The 23188-nt window shown below is 41.3% G+C and overlaps 3 protein-coding genes across 6 annotated transcripts; 1 reads left to right on the top strand and 2 right to left on the bottom strand.

The window, feature by feature from the left end:
• Nucleotides 1–1601: 1601 nt before the first annotated feature.
• On the bottom strand, nucleotides 1602–5044 carry LOC112455374 (peroxisomal membrane protein PEX14). The gene is made up of 4 exons (XM_025017253.1): nucleotides 4762–5044; nucleotides 4188–4511; nucleotides 3736–3971; nucleotides 1602–2819 (listed from the first exon to the last, which is right to left on the bottom strand). The coding sequence occupies exons 1-4, from the start codon at nucleotides 4810–4812 to the stop codon at nucleotides 2651–2653; spliced, it is 780 nt and encodes a 259-aa protein (XP_024873021.1). The 5' UTR covers nucleotides 4813–5044; the 3' UTR covers nucleotides 1602–2650.
• A 577-nt stretch (nucleotides 5045–5621) lies between these two features.
• On the top strand, nucleotides 5622–8646 carry LOC112455359 (mRNA-decapping enzyme 1A). 4 transcript variants are annotated; one of them, XM_025017229.1, is made up of 5 exons: nucleotides 5622–6390; nucleotides 6485–6538; nucleotides 6623–7079; nucleotides 7180–7512; nucleotides 7723–8646. In XM_025017229.1, the coding sequence occupies exons 1-5, from the start codon at nucleotides 6182–6184 to the stop codon at nucleotides 7963–7965; spliced, it is 1296 nt and encodes a 431-aa protein (XP_024872997.1). In that variant the 5' UTR covers nucleotides 5622–6181; the 3' UTR covers nucleotides 7966–8646. The 4 variants fall into 4 exon arrangements, with proteins under 4 accessions (XP_024872997.1, XP_024872994.1, XP_024872995.1 ...); XM_025017226.1 differs by having other exon boundaries at nucleotides 5627–6390; nucleotides 7180–7614; XM_025017227.1 differs by having other exon boundaries at nucleotides 5627–6390; nucleotides 6485–6523; nucleotides 7180–7614.
• A 209-nt stretch (nucleotides 8647–8855) lies between these two features.
• LOC112455360 (BMP and activin membrane-bound inhibitor homolog) lies at nucleotides 8856–12734 on the bottom strand. Its single transcript, XM_025017230.1, has 3 exons — nucleotides 12698–12734; nucleotides 10304–10576; nucleotides 8856–9980 (listed from the first exon to the last, which is right to left on the bottom strand). The coding sequence occupies exons 1-3, from the start codon at nucleotides 12717–12719 to the stop codon at nucleotides 9721–9723; spliced, it is 555 nt and encodes a 184-aa protein (XP_024872998.1). The 5' UTR covers nucleotides 12720–12734; the 3' UTR covers nucleotides 8856–9720.
• Nucleotides 12735–23188: the final 10454 nt, after the last annotated feature.

Genomic DNA, 23188 nt, shown 5'->3' on the forward strand with positions numbered 1-23188 from the left:
TCATTTTAGGTAAGGACTGTACTTGAAGTTTTTATTTATATATTTCAGCGGCACATCATGGAAGATAAAGCACTGAAATAAAATACTTTTGTTACTGTATATTATTAACCTAGGATGTAAAGAGAGAGAAAGCGAGAGAGAGAGAGAGAGAGAGAGAGAGAGAGAGAGAGAGAGAGATGTACCTAAGTCAAATGGATTTCGCTGTAACTCACTGTATCAGTGAGGCAGCTGTCCTGGTTATATCTAAAAAAAAAAGTATTAATATAAAACCAGGAAAGAGTGACATCTGTTTTCGTTGAGATAAGAGACTTCCGCGATATGGAATATTACACGTATGTAATCATGATCTATAAGGTTGATTGCGCTCTTACAAGAAAAGTTTATAATATGCGACTTACCGATACTTTTCGTTTTTCCAACAGAAAATGATTGCAATTAATAAATTTATAAATGAGAAAACACACTTCTAAAAAAATACGTTCGTAAATGTCTTGATGTAATGGTCAGATATTCCTTAACTATCATCTCATAAACTCTTGTTTCTAAATAATAGCCCTAAGATTGTAAGATTGAGGCAAAGTTGATTTATATATCTTTTCTTGCAAGCATTTTAACATGAGTAATCAATTATTTGTATAAAAAATATTTTTTATACAATACTCATTTTGCTCGCACATTTTTTTGTATATATTATATTCAAATTTTGTATTGTTTTACAATAAAACCTTTAACTATAATAAAAACTGTCATTGTACAAACTATACTATATAATTATATTTCTAGATGAATTATGTATTGTATAAAATATATATACATGATAATATATGTACAATTTTCTTTAATTATTGATGTTCAAAAATATAGGAAAAGATTATAAAGAATGAGAAGTCTCAACTTATAATCTTAAGAGATTATTGTCTTACACTTTAAACAAAATCTTAAATATAATATTTAAATTATAATAATTCCAAGTGTACGTTATTTATATCATACTCACGAAAGGTGAAAAAATTGAATGAATCACATATCATGAGCTCTCCTTGTAAGTGATATATAATAGCCAGCTATACACATACATGTACACATAAACATATACATGCGCGTACACGCTCTGTGTACTTTGTTTGCTTCTTTAGTGATATAAAAATAATGTCGAACATTATACAGTTTGTACATATTACTCGGATGTATTGGACGCAATTCAAGTATGACTGATTTTTGTATGAATGATATGAGTAAGTTACAATACATGGACTTCATCTAATATCTATATATGAATGGTGTACGTGTGTGCGTGCGTGCGCGCACGCACGCACGCACACGCGCGCACACATACCCACACACAGATGCATACACATGCATTTATGCATAAATGTAAAATCAATTTATTCAATTTAAAAAATTTAAAAAAGAACAATACACCCATGTGTACAAGATCTAGCGATATTACAGTCATTCTTCAATAAAGATTTTTTAATTAAAGTTATCGTTTTTCTATTATGTATCGTAGAATTTATATACTTTCTCTGTTGTAAATAACAATCATTCTCTCAAGACATGAGCCATGGGCACGGCATATAGTGTTCTATGGAAAATGGAAGTAAAGTTAATTATTCAATTTATTTATTTGATAAAATTATATCTGTACACATAACACTGTTTGCACTGTAACGCGGACAGGTACTATATGTGAAAGTACCCTCAATTTCTCTCAGTTTGCAATATGATACAATTCCATTTTCGATATAAAATTTACAAGATTCTTAAACACAATACTTTGTATTGTAACTGTTTTCGATGTTTTTAATTCTAGATTAAAATGTTGAACATTTACATATATGTCACATATATTAAGTAGTTTATTTCACGATGATGTAGAGAATTGCTACATCTTTGGCTACGGTCAACGTGACCGTTGACCGTAGCCTTTATATCGATTTGTCACCAAAACAATCGAATCTAATTCTCATAAGTTTACAAGGACATTTCTTACACACTAGATATGTAATTCACACAATTGCAAAATCGAAAATATCGTTTTTGCTCACATAAAATCTTTTCAAAAACCTTAAAAAAATTTCTTGTTACGTATTTCCTTTTTCCTTATTTTTCTTATGTCCGTACTGTGGTAAAGTGTCAAAGTAAATTAATTTTTTAAGGAACTATTTACAGTTTGTTTAGATCTTATACAAAAAATAAAAAAAAATTTTTTTTATTAGAAAATTGTTTGGAAATCTGCAGTTACATTAATTTAATACGTTCGATCGATTTGTTATGTTATAGTAAATGACACAATCGATATAGAAACTTGTTTTTTGACCGTTATCGACATCTCAAAAGTTGTTCTTCATAATGGAACATTGTTTGATTAGGCATTAAAACATTTACAAAGTTATGAACACTACTACCAAAAATGCAGATCGATGCTATTAATATATTAATATATACAAGGTGTTAAAAAAGAGATGACATATCTTAATTATAAACTTTTCTTTTCTAACATCCTGTATAAAAATAATATGGAGCATGTCTCTAATATCATGTACTATTGAAACTATGATCCTTTTGCTTCAATACATTATGCCGAATATATCGCATATCGAAGATTATCATTATGGAAGTAGTTATGATAGACTCAAAATTCCTAAACTTATTCTTTAGGTGGATCTTCTCGAATCATTTCCAAAGAACTATCCGAATTGTTAGTACTACTTCCACTTCCAGCATCATCTTCTCGTTCAGTTGCTTTTTCTTGGCTCGCGTTTGTTGCACCCAACTGCCATGGTGGTATAGATGCCGGGGCGGTAGGAAACTGTTTCCTATTTTAAGATATAATTGAAAATTAATAATAAAAATACACGTGATTGCAGACAACTGATCTATAAAAATTTTGAGTTATAGTTAACTTTTCTTGTGTGTTAAATTTACAATATGAAAAGATACATACACGCAATCTAATCGGAACGTTGTTTACAATAAAATGTTGTTACTTTAAAAGTGCAGATAGTCAAAAATAGGAATAAGATGAAAAAAATCACATATTTATATTTTAAAGTTATATATTTTGTAAAACTAACTCTTGTTTAAAATAAAATTACCAGAATATCTTGGTATCAATTTCTTAAGCACGTTCAGATAGAACTGTATATGTACGAGAGTATGAGGTTGTGATGACGTGATGATCTCTTGTAAAAATAATGATCTTAATATAAGCAAATATCATATGCGAAAATAAAATAATAATGTTTAAATGAAATAATCTCATTGTATGGCAATAAATTGCTATTACTAACGATTTATTATGTGCATTGCTCTCTTATGACATATATGTATGACACATAGAGTATATCGTAACACTTGGGGCCCACTTCGGCGGTGGGCAGGAGATACAAGTACAATGAAAAAAGATTGACCTTGTTTCCGAGTTATAGTTCCTGTTTGTACTCCAGTAACGTGGAGCTGTTTAACATTATAGGAGATGACCATTGCGAAAATCTCCTATAACGTTAAGCAACTCCACATTACTGGAGTACAAACGTGAACTATAACTCGCAAACAACCTATCTCGTCAAATAGGATACATGTTGATATAAACTTTTTTCATTGTTCTTATGTCTTCTGTCCACCGCTGAAATGGTTCCCAAATGTTACGATGTACACACTGTATATTATTAATATATAAAATTAGCATAAAAAAATTATTTTATATAAGAAAAAAGGAAAATGGGTATATACCTCGATAAAAGTAAAGCTTTTAGACTAGATAAATCATGTTTAAGTTCTTGCACCAATTGCGGGATAGTTGGATCCAACGCTTGATGCTGAGTCAGTTTTTGCACTTCACCTTCTACCTTCAAAATAGAGTCTTTGACTTCTTTCATAGAATTTTGGACGGTTTTATCTAATTCGGTTACCCTATCTTCTACACTCTTCTTCTTTCTCCGACCAAACAAAAAGGGTTCTATAAATCTCTGCAAAATTAGAAATTTAATTATATTTCGATAACATAAAACGAACATATATATATATATATACACATTTACACATATTTTTATATACTCAAGTTCAATTAACAGAAAACCCGGAGAATGCAAAACCACATAATACTAAAAACTTTTCAAATATTTTGCACGAAAGAAATAAAGATCTTTTAATTTCTCTATACTCTCTTTCTCTATACAAAATACCTTATAAAACCAATATGCGCAATATACTGTCACGCCAATTAATGCAGTCGCATTAAAGAACTCTTTGACTTGCTGTAAAAATGTTGATTGGTAAACGCTCGTTTGACGATACGACTGAATAGATCCTGATGGCATTTGTACAGCAGTATATGGATTCTGACTTTGAATGACATTGCGATCAACTATATTGTCAACAGATGCCAATTTGAAAGCTGTTTTAATCTCCTCATCCGTGAGGCCTTTCCTTTTAAGAAATTCTTGTTTTTGCATCAATGGACTCGACAACACTTTAGGGTTTTGTAGAAACTGCACTGCTGTTTTCACCTATGTAAATTTTAATATCTTATTATATAAGTTTCATATATATTCATAACATATGAATTTATATATGTAAGTAATGTATTAAAGTAATGTGTATCAGCGTTAGATACGATACTACACACACACAACGTTATCTATTAAATGCTTGTTAAATGTATGCTAAATGTATGCACAATCGAAATTTACAAAGTCATTATAACATGCACTTTTTAAATTTATACATAACCAAAATATGACGAACGATATAACTTACCAAACTCTCCCGTAACGGAAGAGTATTATTGTTTGTATCTTGATCAGTCATTCTGACTAGCCTTCGACCGTTCGACCGTTCGACTGTCACAGTCACACCGTCACACTCCTTATAATCAAAAGGACATTACTATGCAAATGCAAGGTCCTATGCAAACATTGCAAACTGCAAATCACATTTTCCTGATAAAACAATCACAAAATGCACGCGTGTCGCGTACATACATGAAATGATGAAATGCGCTTGCGCGAGAGAAGGAGAAGGCTCAACTAATCACAACTAATGAACTAATCAACTAGAACCTAGAACTGAGGAAGCGCTATATAAGTATATCCAGAGACTCACTTCTGTTTCTCGAAACTTATTTATGCAAAACCTATCGTAATCGATCGGTAATGCCGAACTCATGGTTCTCTACACTACCGATCGTCGATTGCAATTTGGTAAATGTAATAAATCCTTGCTCAGTAGCAATCGAACGTGATTGGCTCGCAGCCCTTGTGTATGTACACGATACTAGAATAAGCCAATCAACTTGCAGCTCTTACAGAAAAGCAGCAGTTTCATTGGCTTAAATCGAAACTTGGACACAGTTCTTGCATCGTGGACACCGGGTTTTATTATGGCCCTCACACACTGGACGCGATCTGGAAAAGGCAGAGCTCTCATTGGGCGCGTTCAGCAGACCAAGCCGCTGAGTAGCAGTCGAACGTGCGTGGCTTACTTTTAGAACCAACCACGCAACGCAGAGTGTTGATAAGACGAACGACGAACTCAACAGTTGTATCTGCTCATCGCTTATCGCTCCGGCTCATCGCGTCTGGAGTCTGGAGATCCAATCCAACAAATCAATGTGGCGTGTTGATAAGGGAAAATTCACACGTTGGCAGAATAGCAACAGCCAATCGACTTGCAACTTTTCTGTAAGAGCAGACGTTGCGCGTACTTCTTGTGAATGAATTCAAGAGAATCCGAGCCAATACGAGCCCGAGCCATGATACCATATAGCCATATACCATACTCCAGATTCTCTAGAAATCTAGTATGGCCGGTATGGCGTTTATTGTGAGAGCAGCTGCTTGAATTATTTGAAAATACGACTCACGTGGAGTCTAGCCAGAACTACTCTCTCAATCTCAACTCTCAACTAGTTGTTGGTTGTTGGCCGTATGAGTAGACTTTCTCTCCACCCGGTGCCATTCTATTTCAAAGAAGAAGAAGAAAATACGACTCTCTTTCTCCCTCTCTCTCTCTCTCCGTGATTGGTGGTCAACCAGTGCAGTGGAGCCAGTGGAGGAAAGAGTGAAAGAGGAAGCATCGCTGATCGCGCTAACCGCTCCGCTCCGCTCGTAATTGTCGGATCCCAAGTCGGGCTATTTTATCATCTTCATCATCATCATCATTGTTGTAATTTGTAATCATGACGGACCGAACGGAGCTGAGAATGAACGTGGCCGCTTTGAAACGAGTTGACCCCTATGTGAAGGATATATTGGAGACTGCGACTCACGTCGCTCTGTATACGTTCAACGCGGATGAAAATGAATGGGAAAAGACCGACATTGAGGGAGCTTTGTTCTTGTACTCGAGAAACGGCGAGCCGTACAACAGTATTCTCATAATGAACAGGTAGTATATAGCCTAACACCGAGGTGTTATACATATATCAACTATCAACCATCCAGGAAAATATAGCGTGTGACGTTTTGCTTTGCATCGCCAGTGGTTTACTTGAGAGATTTGCAAATTATTTTGATCCAAGTTTAGTATCTCATCTTTAAGTATCTTTAGTATCTATCTTATATATTCCTCATTAACAAGACTAAAAATGCTATATGACAAAAGTATATGTTTGTTACAGATTGAATACAAACAATCTAGTGGAACCAGTTGCTCCAGGTTTAGATTTGCAACTACAGGAACCATTTTTGCTATACAGAAATTCTAGATGCAATATCTATGGTATTTGGTTTTATGAAAAAGAAGAGTGCGTACGCATTGCAAACATGTTAAATAAACTTCTGAAAGAATGTGAAGAGAACCGTAAAATCAGTAACAAGCCGTTACTTAAGGCTAAAAAGACCTCGGGACCTAACGTAAACAATGTGGATATATTCAGTATGCTTAGCAAGGCGCAAGAGGACTTTAACACGAGCAGAGGTAGTAGCGGTGGTGGATGCGACAGTGGTAACAGGGTAACGGGATTGAAATCTCCGTCAGTTATGCCTATGATCGATAATATTTCGGGACCTCTAGCTGCTCCCTTAGGACCTGACGTCACCTCGCAAAGCGTTATGGACTTCTTTGCTAAAGCCAAGGTTAGCGTCCTATCTTATCTGCTGCTCTATTTGACATTATTTCTTAATTGCCCGCCGTCGCGTCACTTGTACTCTACATTGTACTTGTATATTATGTCAGGTGAATACCGGACATTTCAAAGCAGGCGACCAACCTACTCCAGGAAGTACGGTTGCGGTCGAGAGTAAACCTTTACTCGCACGTTTAATGTCTCATCCAGCGGCGCATACTTTAGAACATATTGAGAAACAACAAAGATCTGTAACGCCGCAACCGTCTCACCAGTCGCACGCGACAACGATTCCATCCGCAAACAAGTCTAAAAGACGAAACAAAGCGACTCCACAGCAGGACGCGGCGCCAATTTCTCAAGATTTGCCGCTACCTGTCACTCAGAACATCAATGATTCAAATGGGTCGATTGGATTTCTCAGGATACAGTCGCCGACCACGGTAACGTCTTCTACTTTAAGAAATCATCAAGCTTCAAACGTTACCAATTCCAATAACGCCAACCCACTTGCATCATTACTTGCTCATGCCTCTGGAAGTACGGTAAGAAAATTTGAAGGAAAAAAAATCATTACCTTTTGTATTTGATGAGCATATATATGTATATCGATATGTAATCGAGAGTCCTTGTTTTTTTCCTATTTGATTTAGTCATCGGACGATATTATCCCGGCGGCACCTACGTTGTCAGGAAGAGGCTCGGCGCCGGCGTTAATACCACCTGTGATGTTCGCCGCTCCCAGCCCACCTGAACCCGTTAGAACCCGACCGTTGGAACCGCTAACGAAGACTCAGCTTTTACAAGCGTTCACTTACTTGTTGAAAAGCGACCCGGATTTCATCCAAAAAATTCACGAGGCCTACGTCAAATCGTTGGGAGAAATACTTTCTTAAATTCACTCAATATTATTGTACTAATTACAAAAATACCCGTCATATGGGTTATGACTGATGAAAGGATTAAGCTAAATCTCGATATTCCTACTTGATGTGCATGTACATACATAAACGATATGTAATGCCCGCTATTCAATTGAGAAGATGAGACCCGGTTCTTTTAAAGAAAAAGAAAAATTTTCTTTTTTGGCCGAAGATTAGAAAACAGATATAAGATAATGGAATGGGATACAATATAATATACAATAATATAATACCTTGAGCAGTATTTTTATAAAGTAATGCACTTTCTTTCGGGACAAAGTAAAGAGGAGAGTAGCAGATAGTCATAACCAGATATGGTATGAATGGAAAAATTTGTGAACATATTGAATGCTATACATAATAGAATTGAACGGTTTTTAAACTGTGATGCCAAAACGTTTATATTACAATATATGCGCGTTTTATGATTGAAATTTCAATGCAACATGAAATTGTTTTTTGAGCTGGCCAAACGGAATACCTATTTTATAGAGTAATGACGTATCCTTCCTATATACCGGATACCGATATGGTATGTGTATGTTGTCGATGAAAATGAACAAGTAAATACAGACGCAATGAACAAAAATGCAGACGCAATAAACATAAATACAGACGCAGTGAAAAGACATTTAATATATATTACTCAAAGTCTTTGACTTTTATTCTTTCCTTTCGTTCCTCACAAGTAACATGTGTAAAACAAGGTCTAGACAGACTTGTATGTATTTATTTAGTCGCGTTATTATGTCGTACTATCACATTATAATGCTTATACGAAAAGAACGATGCTAATATGCTAATGAACGTAAAGTGCACGTTCTCACAAGTTTAATGGCTGTGACTCAAATGAAAAAATTATGTAAATCACAAATTTATTTTGCATTATAATAATTCTTATAGATCATTTGCGAAATATAATTCTCCCTTCTTTATTGACGTATACCATTCGTAAATTAAAGTTGTGTACTATATAATATTCTTGGGGAACAGAATTTAATGGTCGTGTAACGTTGAAGGATGTTCTCACATCATCGTAACTCGATAATATCATCAAATTTATTTGATTGTATCGTTCAAGATGATAAAAAATACATAGATACATATCTATATTTACAATCATATAGCGACACAGAAGCATACATTCATAACATGTACTTTGTGTCGTTATAACGTCATGTTTAAAGGATCGAAAAATCTTGACCCATTCTCACTCTTTGATCTCGCGACGACGCGTGCGCCGCGTCGACGTTTCGAGGAAATGCAACGAGTAATACGTTCATCATTACAATATATAATTTACACAGTAGTTGCTTTCTCCGTAGAATTCACAGCCAAGTGGAGCCTTCGACGGCCCGCTAGCTTTCACGACAGCTTCGGTATATGACTCTGCCTCTGTGGAACCTCGCAAATTTGCATACCGTTCTATTTCTCATATGAATGCATATTGTAAGAGAAATCAATGGAGTTGAAACAAAGTTAAATCGGAATAAGATTACTCGTCGCGAGGAAATCTTGTCCGGTTAACATAATCTTGATCGTTCTCAAGATTAACGTACGTTAAGAGTACCCGGTATTCTTCGCTACGCAAATATATATGTATACGTATATGGCACAACTCCGATTTCGTGAGTCATATACCAAAACTAGCGCAGCCAGTTCTATTAATTTAACTATTACTTAAAACACCTCTTATCGGGAAACTTTGTCCGAGGATCGCGAAATTTCTTAAACCAGAGGCACTTTTGGTGGTCCCAATAAGGGCGGCCCGTTATCGGATGTTCGATGTGGCACAAATTTATTTGCGTTTTGCGCCGGCATAGGTTGAAGCCATCTGACAGCTAGGCTGGCAATCATCAGCAGGACGATGAATCCACAGATAGCCACAATGATCGTCGCCGTCGGGAACCAGCCATCAGCCGTCTGACTTCCGCGACTGTTTGGATGCACGTGCGGGGCCAAATACGCTCGCTGATCGCCGATTAATACTACAATGATAACATCAAGTTACAAATTAAAATCAATGTTTAACGAACACAATTTATTTTTTCGAAAGTTTAGGAGATACTTTTACGTGTGTGTTAAAAGAACGTTAATTCGGTTTTGATGCTTTGCCAAGATTTTGAGCAACGTTCTTCTTTACGGATACACGTACATTACGATAATCAACGGTACATGAGAACGTGATAGATATGACAAGTGGAACGGTCCAGAGATATTATATTGTGTGTTGAGATTGTTGAGAATGTTTTTAATATCATGAAATCATGAAAGAGATGAAAGGGAGAAAGGAAGCTAGCACTCGTCGAACCTCGTAGAGTCTTATTGAGCCTATTTCTCATCGCGGGACTGTCCACGTGATTGCAGAGATCCTGATCGCAGCAGAGAAATCCTGCGGGGCACTGCCGACTTTTCAAGTTCTCGTCGAGGCAACCGCTATGAGCGGTATGCTCCGCTCTCGAAATCGGCGCATTTGCGTTCGATGGTAATTTAGTGAAGCAGCCCCTACCGCGACACATGTATCCCTGAGGAACGCATTCCGGTTGATTGCAGTAGCATCTTACTTCTCCCACGTTCGAGGAACCTGCAACCAAAAACCCTATAATGGTAAATAGTTTTTAAATTAATTGGATTATATATATGTCTATATATATATACATATATATATATATATATATATATATATATATATATATATATATATAGACGCAACTAAGTTATTTAACATTTTTATCAAAGTTGATTTGTTTCAGAGATCAGGAACATCGAGAAGGTCTCGCATCGAACATGCCTCGGTGCCTGACGCAGCGTAAATATACGTAACAAAGTTGATGGTTGGTCTCCCTCCCGACGCGAGGACTGTGAGTTAATGAGGACCGTACGAAATAAACGAAGAGAACAAGTGAGAGAGAGAAATAGAGACACGAGAAACGTTTATTACGATATTGTGAAGCCATCTTTATCCGCGAGCATGCTCGGCTTCGTTTACTCCAACCCCCGGTCTAACATCTTGCCGGGTTCCCCTCGCGACCTCGTCTTTCTCCACCGGTTTCTTGCTAATAAGCCTGCAGCGATGCCTTGCCTGTCTCTCTCTCTCTCTCTCTCTCTCTCTCTCTCTCTCTCTCTCTCTCTGTTTCTCTTTCGCTTGTTCAGTCTCTGCGAGCGAGCCTTGCAAGTGCCGGTGCCGGCCCCTCTCTCCGTTCGCGGCCTGTCGGGGTCCAGCTCATCGGGGACTAAAAAACGCTAAAACAGCCGAGTCACAAAAGAAAGATTAAAGTGGAGAGGATGTATGGAGAGAGGCATGCGGCGCTGCTCCGCTGTGCGCGCATGTATCTCCCCCCCTCTCTCTCTCTCTCTCTCACTCTCACTCTTTTTCTTTATCTCTCGATGCAATTCTGCATCAAATACCATGCACGAGAGAAAGAATAATAGAGCTTGACGATTTCATCGCGTTCCATTGCATGTGATTATATGTCGCAAATTAGGAAATTAAGGAAATAATACGTGGGTTGGGAAGTATAAGGGTGTTGAAAGGATATTTCAATTTCACATTGAAATCCAGGTCAGAAACATTCCAACAGTATTATAGAGATTTCTTGTTCGCTCTGCCATTCATTTTATCAAGTTATTTTATCAAAATAAGTACGGAATATTACTGTCACGACTTCTTACATTTTAAACGAACGACCAAAGATTCGTGAATATTTGAATTCTTTTCCTTAAAGTAAATCACTTTGGTAAGGTTCTTTCTACGTATTTTTACCCTGTAAAATATGCATTATTATAAGATACCGTAAACGTAAACGTAAAGTATGTATACCAGTTGAGTCGAAATAGACAGTATAAAAACAGTAGCCTTTTAAAATAAAAATATTCCAAAGAGAGGAATAGTCTCATACGCGTGTGCGCGCGCGTTTAAAATAAAAAGGGAAGGGGGGAAAGCAGCGGGAGGTCGAGGGGCCCGGCCCGACAGAAGAGAGATACGACCGACAAGCCAGAGGCCAGGGAATAGCCATCCGAAAACAAACATACTGCATCGCGGAGTCGTTCGTTATGCGTCTACGGTATATTAATTATTCCCCAGCCCAGTCCAACCTGGTCCCTGGACTCCCTGGTTCGGCCCAGCCCGAGGCCCACCGCCCAGCCTCGGCGCGGCGACGTACCCTCTCTCCTCGCGCTTGCATTTCTTTTTTCGTTCCTTCGATATTGGACCCCATCGCCACCGGCAAGACTGACGTGTGTAACGACGACGATCAACGAATTCTCGATTATCGTGTGACGATAATCCAACGAATTTAATTTCCACTCGGCAAGTGGAGTAAATTACGTATAATTTTAAACGCTATTTGATTTTCCAAGAAATTAACTTTATTTCAAGAAAAGACGCACGTAAAAATACGTCTTGATCGTGCGAAATACACGGTTCACAAGTCTCCTTTGTCTTTCGTAACCACTTGCTCTCATTGTTAGAAGATAGCGATTTCTCGTGACTCAGGGAACATCGATAAGTACTCGATAATGCTATCGAGTATGCACGAAAGATTCGGGCGCGACAAAAGGATCATTTGGAAAATAAAAAAAGGCACATTTCGGATTATATTCACGCGCGATATTCGAGATCGCGGCTCCGAGTCGCTCGCCCGAGGCTAGAAAGCGCCGCTAGGCGGAAACTCGATTCGAACGAGTACCGTTTGTATGTACATACAATTAGAAGAGCGACGACCCATGCATGTATGCGTAATATGTATATACGCGACATGTAAGGATATGCAGGTATCTTTAAACCGCACGTCAGTGTCTACCGCGCGCAATGATGAAAGACTAACGAGTCTCTTCAAGTACCTATATCCATGTAACTCGCGAAAACATTGCGCAACGTCGCTTTGCTCAAGTACATTGCGAACTCTTTGTATTGAACGATTGAACGGTGAACCAAATGCATTAGCAAACGCGCTTTTCTAATTAGCGCGCGCGGTCCGAGCGTAACGGTAATTAGCGTGAGAGCGAGAATAACAAGTCGTGTCTCTGTTTGCGAGGATAACGAAAGAATTGTGAATTTATTTTTTGCAATAAATTCTTTACAGTGATTTAAAAATAATGCTTATTAGCTTATCAAAAGTTAAATCGATTATATCAACTTAAGGGGATGCTGGAGACAGGTCTGTTTTACCACGAAATTTTCAGACACACAAATCTTTTGATTGATTTCACCGAATTAAAAATTTTTTGTCCAGAATTAAAGTATGGACGATAACGAAGACGGCAGGCACCAATTGCGTATGAAAAACGAAAAAAAATTAGAAAATTACATTTTTATTTTTGATTCTGCGGTCGACTCATGACAACATTTGCTGCAGATAAAAGTTTTAGACTGTGTACGTATACAAAAACCTTGCAGCCGTCACGGAAATACAATAAAGAAGAATCCTGTGCTTGCAGAAATGAGCTGCGAGCTTTAGTATAAGAGAAAAGTATGTTAGAAAATTTCATATGCACATGTTACGCGTCTCCCCGATTTCAGCCAAAAACTCTGCGCTCTGTATGTATGTGTAAGAATCGGTGAGCACTTCTTTATCGACGCTGGTCGAGTTTGCCTGCGCTCTGTATGTATATGTAAGAATCGGTGAGCACTTCTTTATCGACGCTGATCGAATTCGCCCGTGACTCCAGCATCCCCTTAAGTACGTGGATTTACTGTTCCAACCAAAAAACTGTATTTTAAGACCGACAAATAAATAATCGGCGCGCAATTATACTTACAATTAGACAACGTGGGAAAACTATACAAAAGTCGCACAGAATTATATCATTATTATTAGGCTACTATCTTCTCTAAATTAACTGTTAAATATATATATATACAGTTGTTATGCTGTATATGTATATCTATATACGACTTGCAAGCAGTACTTGATCGTGAATCGTGACTAAAAAGGATTATCACGCGTTCGTTTCTATTGCGTATTCGATCGATTTAGATCATAAGCAAGTATTACGCCAACTTTTAAGGACGCGAAAGAATATGTAGATATCCTATCGGAAATCAATAGAAATATTAAAATAGCACGTAGGATTATAAATTGATCGCAAATCGAAAAATAAAGTGGGGGTCGAGACACGTCTCGGGGACTCGGATAAAACGGCAGCGGCGAGACACCTGTTGGCACTTACGAGCGGAAGGGACTTACGAACTCGCGCGCGCGCGCACGTAGTTATACATATATGCGAAAAGGAAAAAGGGACGGCCGGCTCATCGCCGTGGCGAAAGGCGAAAGACGAAAGACGAAAGGAGTGTTCGAAAGAGCCGCTGGTGATGATGAAGAGGCCGAAGAGGACCGGTCTGTTGGTCTGCGAGAAGAAGCTTGCCCCAGCGATTCGTGAGAAACTTTCGTTGAGTGACGCGCTTCGTGTCTCGATAGGATTCGATTTAGAATCATACGATCCATTCGATAGTTTTATCGAGGTTTTGGAAAAATTTCAGAGTATTAATTTTTCTCAACGCGGTTAAATTTGGAAGGAAAGGAGTCCGAATTTTGGACAGCGACTCTTAGCCAAAGCGACGAATGCCCGTGCATGGTCTTAGAACTATACTGAACGACCGATCGAGTTGCAGGTTTATTTCATTATCTGAACTGCAGGCATCTGAAGCATGGCGATCGGTCGAATAAATTGTCAACTGTCATCGTAGACATAGAGCTAAGCTAAAGATAAGGTTCTCGCATAATCCTATGCAAGAATGTCCGAGGAATGTTTTTGTCGTCCTCAGGTTGTGAGGACGTATAAACAAATGCCGGAGGGATTACTTCGAGAGTAACGGCCTATGTTCTTAAAATGCATCCGTTTGAAAGAGAAAACAGAAACGGGTCAATAGAGCTCAAGTATTTTCGCTATGCGATGAACGAACCATCCCTCGGGCAAGGGACGAGGGACGAGGGACGAGAGGCGAGGGGCGTGGGGATCCGCCTGATCCTGCTCGCTCTCGGGGCTTTCGGCTAATTCTCATTTCACAAAGGTACGGTATCGAAGGTGGTATTTGCGTTGGGACTTGTAACTATCGAGCCGGGCTCTATTCGAGAATTATGTGAGGAAGGGAGACTCCGAGACTCGAGACGATTCGGGAAGCGGGTGAACGCCGCCGCGCCGCGCCGGGCCGGATGGTTACGGGGTGGCAATTAGCAAGAACAATGGAGAGCCGGGGTCCTTGTTCTGAGAAGTAGGCGGAGGGCTTCACTCCGGGGGCCCTGCCATTCCACGGATAGGGGGCCAGGTACGTGTATCTAAGGTCCGGTATTCGGCATTCCGAATATACGGCCGAGCGCGGCGCGCGGCGTAAGTATATACACGATCCCGGCGTTTCGGCGCTAGAAGACAGGCTCTTGATGTTCCCCGAGCCTCGGCAACCCGGTGATTAGCCCTACTTAACTCGGATATGGGGACGCGACGCGAGCGGGCCCATCGGCAAGTAAAAGGCATCCTCGTCAATTATATGCAATTGCCAAATTGCTCCAAATTACATGCGTTGCTCCTCGAGGAACGCGGGGCCCTTTATGATAATTTTCGTGTTTTTTGCAGAGGCAACCTGCGACCATCTTTGATTATCGCTCACCGAAACCGCCCGTGCATGATTAGCTCGAGATTCCAGTTATAATTAAACTTGAAATTTCAACTCGCGTCGTCACGATAAAAGTGCGTGAAATGCGATTCGACAGATGCCCAAGCCCAAGCAAGATATATACCTATATATACAATAGTTTCCATTATATATCTAATAATTCCATTAACAAATGGATTTGTCCATGAAACATATTTATTTATTTAATCGTTTGCGCATTCCACGCCAAGTTTACCGATCGCCGCGCGGATGGTAATCCTCGAGAAGATCGTCAGTGATCGAGGCGTAGTAAAGAGAGAGATCGGAGTAAATTAATGTCTCGATTATATCACGCGCGACAATAACTTCTCTCTAGTTTTCACATCTGTCATCTGTTTTCCAATCGATTCAATCAATATTTCGCGATTATCATCTTATCGTGTATCGTGGTGAGATAATATTTAATTTTTTTCATTTTCCCTATTCTTTATCGTCGCACGTCGCACGTCGCACGTCGCACGTCGCACGAAAGCAGCAGTGCACAGCACCAGCGAAAGCGTACTCGTCATGGAATAGTATCCCTTTAACGGAATAATGTCTCCTTGAGAGCCTTTGTTCCCGTTCGTTTGCGTGCGCAGCTAGCGCGAGAATCATAATGACACCCGACTCGCTCGTCAGCTCGTCACTAGTCAAGAGTGTCAAGACCAGTTGGCGCCGCCTAGCCAATGCCGATGTCAAAACACTGGCTGCTGGCTGTTTAATTGCGCGAAACGAGAGAATCGTCACATCGGCCTCGCCGACCTCGAATCGCGCGACGCGCGACACCCGTCGAGCAACATGTTTCCTTCTGTTTTATCTCTCTCTCATTCCTTTCTCCCGACCTAAAATTACGAATCCAACGTCGACGGTTTTAACAACTTCTTTTTAACGGTTTGCTTCGCGATGCGTAAACGTTGGCAAACGAAACAAAGCGGTAACCTTAACCCCGAAGCTACCGAAGCGTTCGATGATTTATCGCAAGAACAATAGCTAAACGCGCGTACTCGATGTAGAAAGGAAGTGCGATCCAACCGCTCGAGACAGTTGTGACAGGGAAGAAGCGACAACGCATGACAGGACAATCGTCACATATCCGACCCTCGACCCTCGGCCCTCGGTATCCGGAGGCGGGAAGGTGTCTAGTAGACCGTTTAGATTCCCCCTCCTCTTACGTAGGAACGGTAGAAATTTACGAATATAAAAATTCACGTCGGCAATGATCGTTGGTGGTGTGGAAGTCGACTTTGCTTGTTGGCAAAGTTGACGATTCGACTCGCTCGTCTCGCTCCATCGTCTTGGATTGGGCGCTGTCTTGTCGATCTTGGCGACAGCAGGTAGCAGGTAGATGAGCAGCCGCGGCGCGGCGTCGCGTGCTCCGGCTCCGAGCTTCGGGAGTGCACGCGAGCGAGCGAGTCGAGCGACCGCTACGCTAAACGGTATCCGTATCGCGTTCCACATTCGGCCGGAGGCCGGGGCCACGCTTCATCGAGCGCTATCAATGAAATCGGAACTGTCTATCCTCTCTGCTACATAATGCATCGTTTATCTTACATGTAGATCTTAGATGTACATCTTACCATCTTTGAACATTACACGATAAAATTTTCTTGAAATTTCGCATGTCGCGCAAAGTGAAAAACTAAATGTCGATAAAGTCTCGTTGATATCTTTCAAATCCTCCGTTATTTCATTATCAGTGAAAAATAGGACGTAGGAATACGCGGCGCGATATAAATAAATTACAGTTTTAAGTATGTGCGTGCTTGTAAACTGTGCGTTTCCTTGACTAGAAATCATTGACACTGATTCCTAGAATATATCGCACGAGCATATCGCACTTATTTATAGAAACATATTGTGACTGCATCGATACGAGATCCTATTTCTACAAGAGAACTTGGAGAACGCGTCGAAGCGCGTCGCGTCGCCAAATGTTACACATATGGGCGGTTTTTCATCAAAACTCTCTTTACGCGAAATACGTACGGTGTCTTGGACATTCCTTCGCATAATCCAGCGCGACGCGGGCGCGGGATTCTCTCGTTTCTATCCGGCGTAATGATTACTTTCGCTCGCAGCTCGCGGCTCGCGGCTCGCCTCGAGCGATGCAAACGCAAACACGTCATCGGTCGACGGTCCGCAAAAAGTGCTGCGAAGGGGGAAGCTCGGAATCGCGTTAATTGATCCAGAACGGTCGCGCCGTTATTGGCTAGCTATCCGCGAGCTATCGCCACTCTCGGTGGTACGTGATTCCGATGCGAGGCGTGATTCAACGTACATGTATGTACACGAGAAAGATATCTCGTCCAACGAGTACGCGAGCAAAATACGCTGCGAAAATGCAAATAAATGTACGAAAGCGCAAACACGTTCGAGCTCTCATAGGACTAGGAGTAAATTAAAAGTAACAAAAAGGAATTTGTCTATTTGCGATTTGCGATTTGCGTTTCTGAAACTATTATAGGCTCGCCGAGATCTTGCAATCTTGCACGGTCATCGTTACGATTGAAAAACTATCGACAATGAGAGCGATCGTCATTCTCGTCAATTTATAGATGACAATGAGTCTAACGACGCTGACAAGCGACGCTGCGTCTCCTCCGCGGCGCGCGGCGTCCCGCCTCGCTCTCGAGAGCGGGGAGAGGGACGGCTCTGCTCTCTGCTCTCTCGTCAATCATCGCGCGACCGGCGCGACGCGCATAAGTTCGTTGATCGCCAAGCGCCAAGCGCCAAGCGTCGAGCGTCGAGCGTCGAGTGATCGAGCTACCAGGCGGCCGGTATAGTGGACAGCGCTCGTTCATTTGGATTCGACGCATCTTGATTCTCGACTTCTCGAGCTGCACATGCATACATGCCGTACGCGTACGTGCATACGTGCACGCGTGCCTGTCGCGCCGCATACGAAGCGTGCTATTAACATAACGCGCGCGTCTGTCTATTCGAAATGCCACGGATATAACGCGCGGTGATTGATAGCCGATTGTAAATAGCGAAAAGCAAACGTCCTCGGGTAGTCGTGTACCCGCGGAATGAAGCGCGATTTTGTATGGTCACGCACGCGTCTCGTCTCGTCGCGCATTTTTGACGAACCCTATCCCCTATCGCGGAATGCGCTTTGGGCGTCAAACGGACGGAAAGAAGAATGAGCTGGCGCGGATTTGTGTTTGAATTTTGCGTGAGAACGTTCGTCGAGACAACCATGATCGACATATATGACATTCCTGGATTATTTTCTTTTATCGACTACTTTGTAAACGTGGTATTGTATCCCGTGAATGTCCAGCTCAATAAAACGGACGACGCGTTCTAAAGAGCGAGGCTATATTTATAGCGAGATCGCGTACGCGTGATCGTTTATGCGATCGTATACTTACGTCTATACGTGATTGTATGCGGCGCGGCGCCGTGGAAAGCGCGCGCGTACGTTTTGCATAACAAAGGCGAGAGAGACCGAGAGCATCGCCATGAATGTTAACGTGGACAACGTACCTATGCGTTATTATGTAAATACATCTGGTGATAATAAAGAAGCTCGTGTATCGATACGTATAGTTTTACTGTAGCCATCGCGCTTCTCGAGCGATAAGTACGAATGAATCAATCTCAAGTTTTCCAAATTTATTCACGAGAGAAAGTTAATTCTTTCGTTGTACGCGCATATATTCAATCGTGATAGCTCTGATTTATCGGTAGAAAACCGTTTATTTGTTTTAAATCTACTACCGGTCGCGCGGTGTATAAACACGCCTCTCTGGTCCATGTTTCCTCGTTCGTTTACAGTCTTTACAGAATATCCTTATTCTCAAAAACCTCGGCTCTTCGCGAGCTTTGGAACGAACGAACGAACGAACGAACGCGGAATCAAAAATCACGTTTCCCCAAGGACGCAAGTTTTACGAAAGAACGATAGAACGAATAGTCTACGAGGCTCTATTCGACATTCGGCTTGAAATGATACCGCTGTAAACGCGAAGCATTAAATCGTAAACAAGTAGTGAACGAGATCGGGATCGGGACCGGCGTATATGACGTAGCATGTCGGAACACCTGTCATTTGCCTACACGGGTAAAGTCGTGACGAAGCGATAAATCTGCAGATGTATAACGTGTGTTGTTTTTTAAGTAATCACCGAAAGTAAGAAACGTTTCGATTAAGCGGTAGCGTTGGCAATGGCGTTGGCCGTGGCGCGTCGTCAGTCGTCGAGTCGTCACGTACTTCCCGACATCGAATAAACGGAATAAGAAACTCTACGTGCGAGCGGAAAACTTGCATCAGCGGCCATCGAACGTGTCGTTAACTTTACGCGTCGCTCGTCGAGTTGTTTTTGCTCAAGCCTCAATCTAGATGTGGTATGTGGTTTGTGCAACCATTGTGGCGAGGCGAAAGCGCCTATTACTTGACGCGCGGTGACTTTTAGTCGGTGAGCGACGCTTTTATGTTCGTCGTACGTCCGCCATCTTAATTAACAGTTGGTTATTTAATTAATGGTGGAATGCACAAGAGTACAACGTCGATCAAAATCAGTTTCCATCAACGGGATATGCATATTATACACGTTACATGTGTGTGCGCGGATCAAGCCCCATTTGTTCGGCGCGTAGCACATTTTACGCGTGTCACGTGTGGTCGAAAATTTGATAGATGACAATAACGAGTATTTCACGTCGCGCTGGTTATTTGGCTACGTTTTTGTAGCAAACGACGGCGACGTGTGACAGCGGTCATTTCCGCGTGCCACTATTTCCTAACAATAACACGAAGTGCGGACGTTGTAACGCGCCGCGGTAACGGGGCATGCGAGGGTATTGGCTGTTTAAACTTAAAAAAGTAACGTCTGATCCTCTCCTCTCGCATCCTTGAGCAAATTCCACGAAGCAGAGCAGACCCATCGTTACGACGCCGGGCGCCGGGTATAGCGATCGCTTCGTGGGACACCACATATGTGTAGTGTATTAGTGTTATACGGCTACGCTAAGTATTTATGTACGGGACGTACATAGCCAAAGAGGTAGAAACTCGTCACGCACGCATGCACATCCGTGTGGCCGACAGGCGCCACCGAGTCGAGGATGTGTGCGTGCGTGCATGCGTACGCCAGCTGTATACGCGGTAGTCGCCGCGCCGCGCCGCGCCGCACCACGCCGCACCACGCCGCACCGCGCGCCATGGTACTTGGCAGGAGCGTGTGTGCGGGCGCCGAGCCGGACGCACGTGTGTGTCAGTGATAAAACCGGGCATATGGATGCATACGCTTCGCTCTCATCGTCGTCGTTGTCGTTGTCGTCGATGAGCTCGCATTTTTCGTTGTGTCGCGCCATTCGCCACTCGAAAGACAACGGCGGCTCGACACAGCGCGGCGGCGGCGGCGGCGTCGGCGGCGACGACGATACTATGAATAACGGTGTAGATCGAAGCTACGATTCAATCAAATTTTCGACCAATCATCAAGAATATGTCATCGATAAATTCACCCTTTGCGCATTTATCTTTAAACGTACATACACGCTCGACAATAATCTCGATGTAAATTGTATTACAGCTAGTAAGAAACATTATTTAAGCACGGTTTTTCATATCGTAAAACTGCTTTCGATCTCTGAAATCCGCGATAGAAAATATAAAAGATATCACACGTTGTTGTGGCGAAACCCGCGGTTCTCGAAGATTATGACTTCGCGTAACGAATTAAAAATGATATTACATCATTTTTCAACCTGTCGGGATTGCGAGACATGCAGCGAAAACTAAAAATAAAATTTATATCGCAGAAATATAATCGTCTCCATCGATGCTGTTGATTGAACGTACATAGCTCGCAGTCTCTATGCGCGACTCGTATTACGAAATCTATAAGACTAGATGACACGTTGACTTATCGTTAATTAGTCAATCGACCCTTGATTTCGCATGCAGGCACGCGCGCTAACAGGCGAATCTTTCATATCGGACGCTGTCATTGTACGCGAATGGTTTAACGAGCGAATCATCGAACGCGCCGCATTCGCATTACCGACTTGGCGATATCGAGGTCTGCAGCTTTGTCGAAGATGCGAATACGGTCGAGAAGCTATAACTAGCGAACGAAATGGTTCCGTGGAACGTGGAATCGACGTTTTCTCTCTCTCTCTCTCGTGCGCGCGATGCCAAATGCCAACTAAAACCGAACGCATTTTCTTCCTATAACAATAAGAATTTTCTTAAAAAGGTTAACGGCGAACTTTATTCTAATATTTCTAATCTAAGAATAATAAATAATGCGCGATTGATATACATTTATTTAGAACGTAGATTCTGTAAAAAAGCTAGTCCCATCGTCTGTCTGCCAGATTTGAATTCACTTGGTTTTTTTTAAGGATTATTCAAGGAGGAAATAAAAATATGACACGCGGACGTGATGCAACAATGTTGCGCTACGCGTGCAACAAGCGTGTCGGTATTTATCATGCATATATAGGTATAACGCACTACGTACTCCACTACTCCACTATCCGCGCGTCTAGCTGGCGCCCATCGTCTGTTTTATCGTCTCTTTCTAGTCTCGCGACTCGCGACTCGCGACTATAGATCGTGCAAACGACGAACGTTCAAAATTATTAGCTCACATCTCACGACGACGCGACGTACGTCTTGGTCCAACTATCTCTAACGCAGCCCAGTTATACGCACGTGCGTGAATACGAGAGACAAAGAGTCGCAGAGTTAATTATGGGGACGGGGAAAAATGATAAACGTTAAACGTTAAACCACGCTACGTGGTCGCTGAATTACCTATTACCCGAAGAAAATGTACGCATTTTGTGTGCGTATGCGCGTCTCTGTGTCTGTGCCTGTATCGATTGGGTGCCGTGCCAATTGAGAATTATTATATACATGCGCGGTTCAACGTGAGAAGATGAAAACAAGTGGGAGGAAAGAAGCGCGCTAGGCCGCGTGATGCTAGCAGCCGCCGCCTTTCTCGCGGATATAAATCTATCGATCGATCGTGAATCATTCGTAGGCGCCTCGCGCCTCGCGCCGCGTTCGCCCCGCTCGATTCGAGTAAGTAAACGATTTTATTGCTCGCCTCGAGCATTCCACGAGTCACGACGACCGACCCCCTTTCAAGATAGTTTACACCGTCGCGTAATAGCCTTTGTTTGTTTGCAACTAAAACTGTTTCGACAAATTCTTTGGCGCCGAGTATTTTTGGGAGGCCTCAGGCCACCCTTCTCGCGACGTATCTATATACATAATACGCGTATATCGACTTACGATCCAACGATTTAACTTTTTAAACACTCGCGTTTTCTCGTTCAGTCTAAATGGAAACGACTTTGACGAATCGATTTCAAATTTATCTCGCACCTGTGGACATATCGATAAACGCGCACGTTATTGTTCCTTTATCTTGAAAAAAGAAAAAAAAATATATATATTGTATATATATATATATATATATATATATATATATAATGTATTGAAAATACGTCGTTGCATCGAGGTCACGTAATACTTGATTGCCAGTTGTTAAATCATCAAAGGTTTCGTCACATTTCTGCGTCTAACTTTTATATCGCGACTCTCAC

The sequence above is a fragment of the Temnothorax curvispinosus genome, unplaced genomic scaffold, assembly GCF_003070985.1.
Source record: "Temnothorax curvispinosus isolate PA1 unplaced genomic scaffold, ASM307098v1 QBEX01006032.1, whole genome shotgun sequence".
Lineage (NCBI taxonomy): Eukaryota > Metazoa > Arthropoda > Insecta > Hymenoptera > Formicidae > Temnothorax > Temnothorax curvispinosus.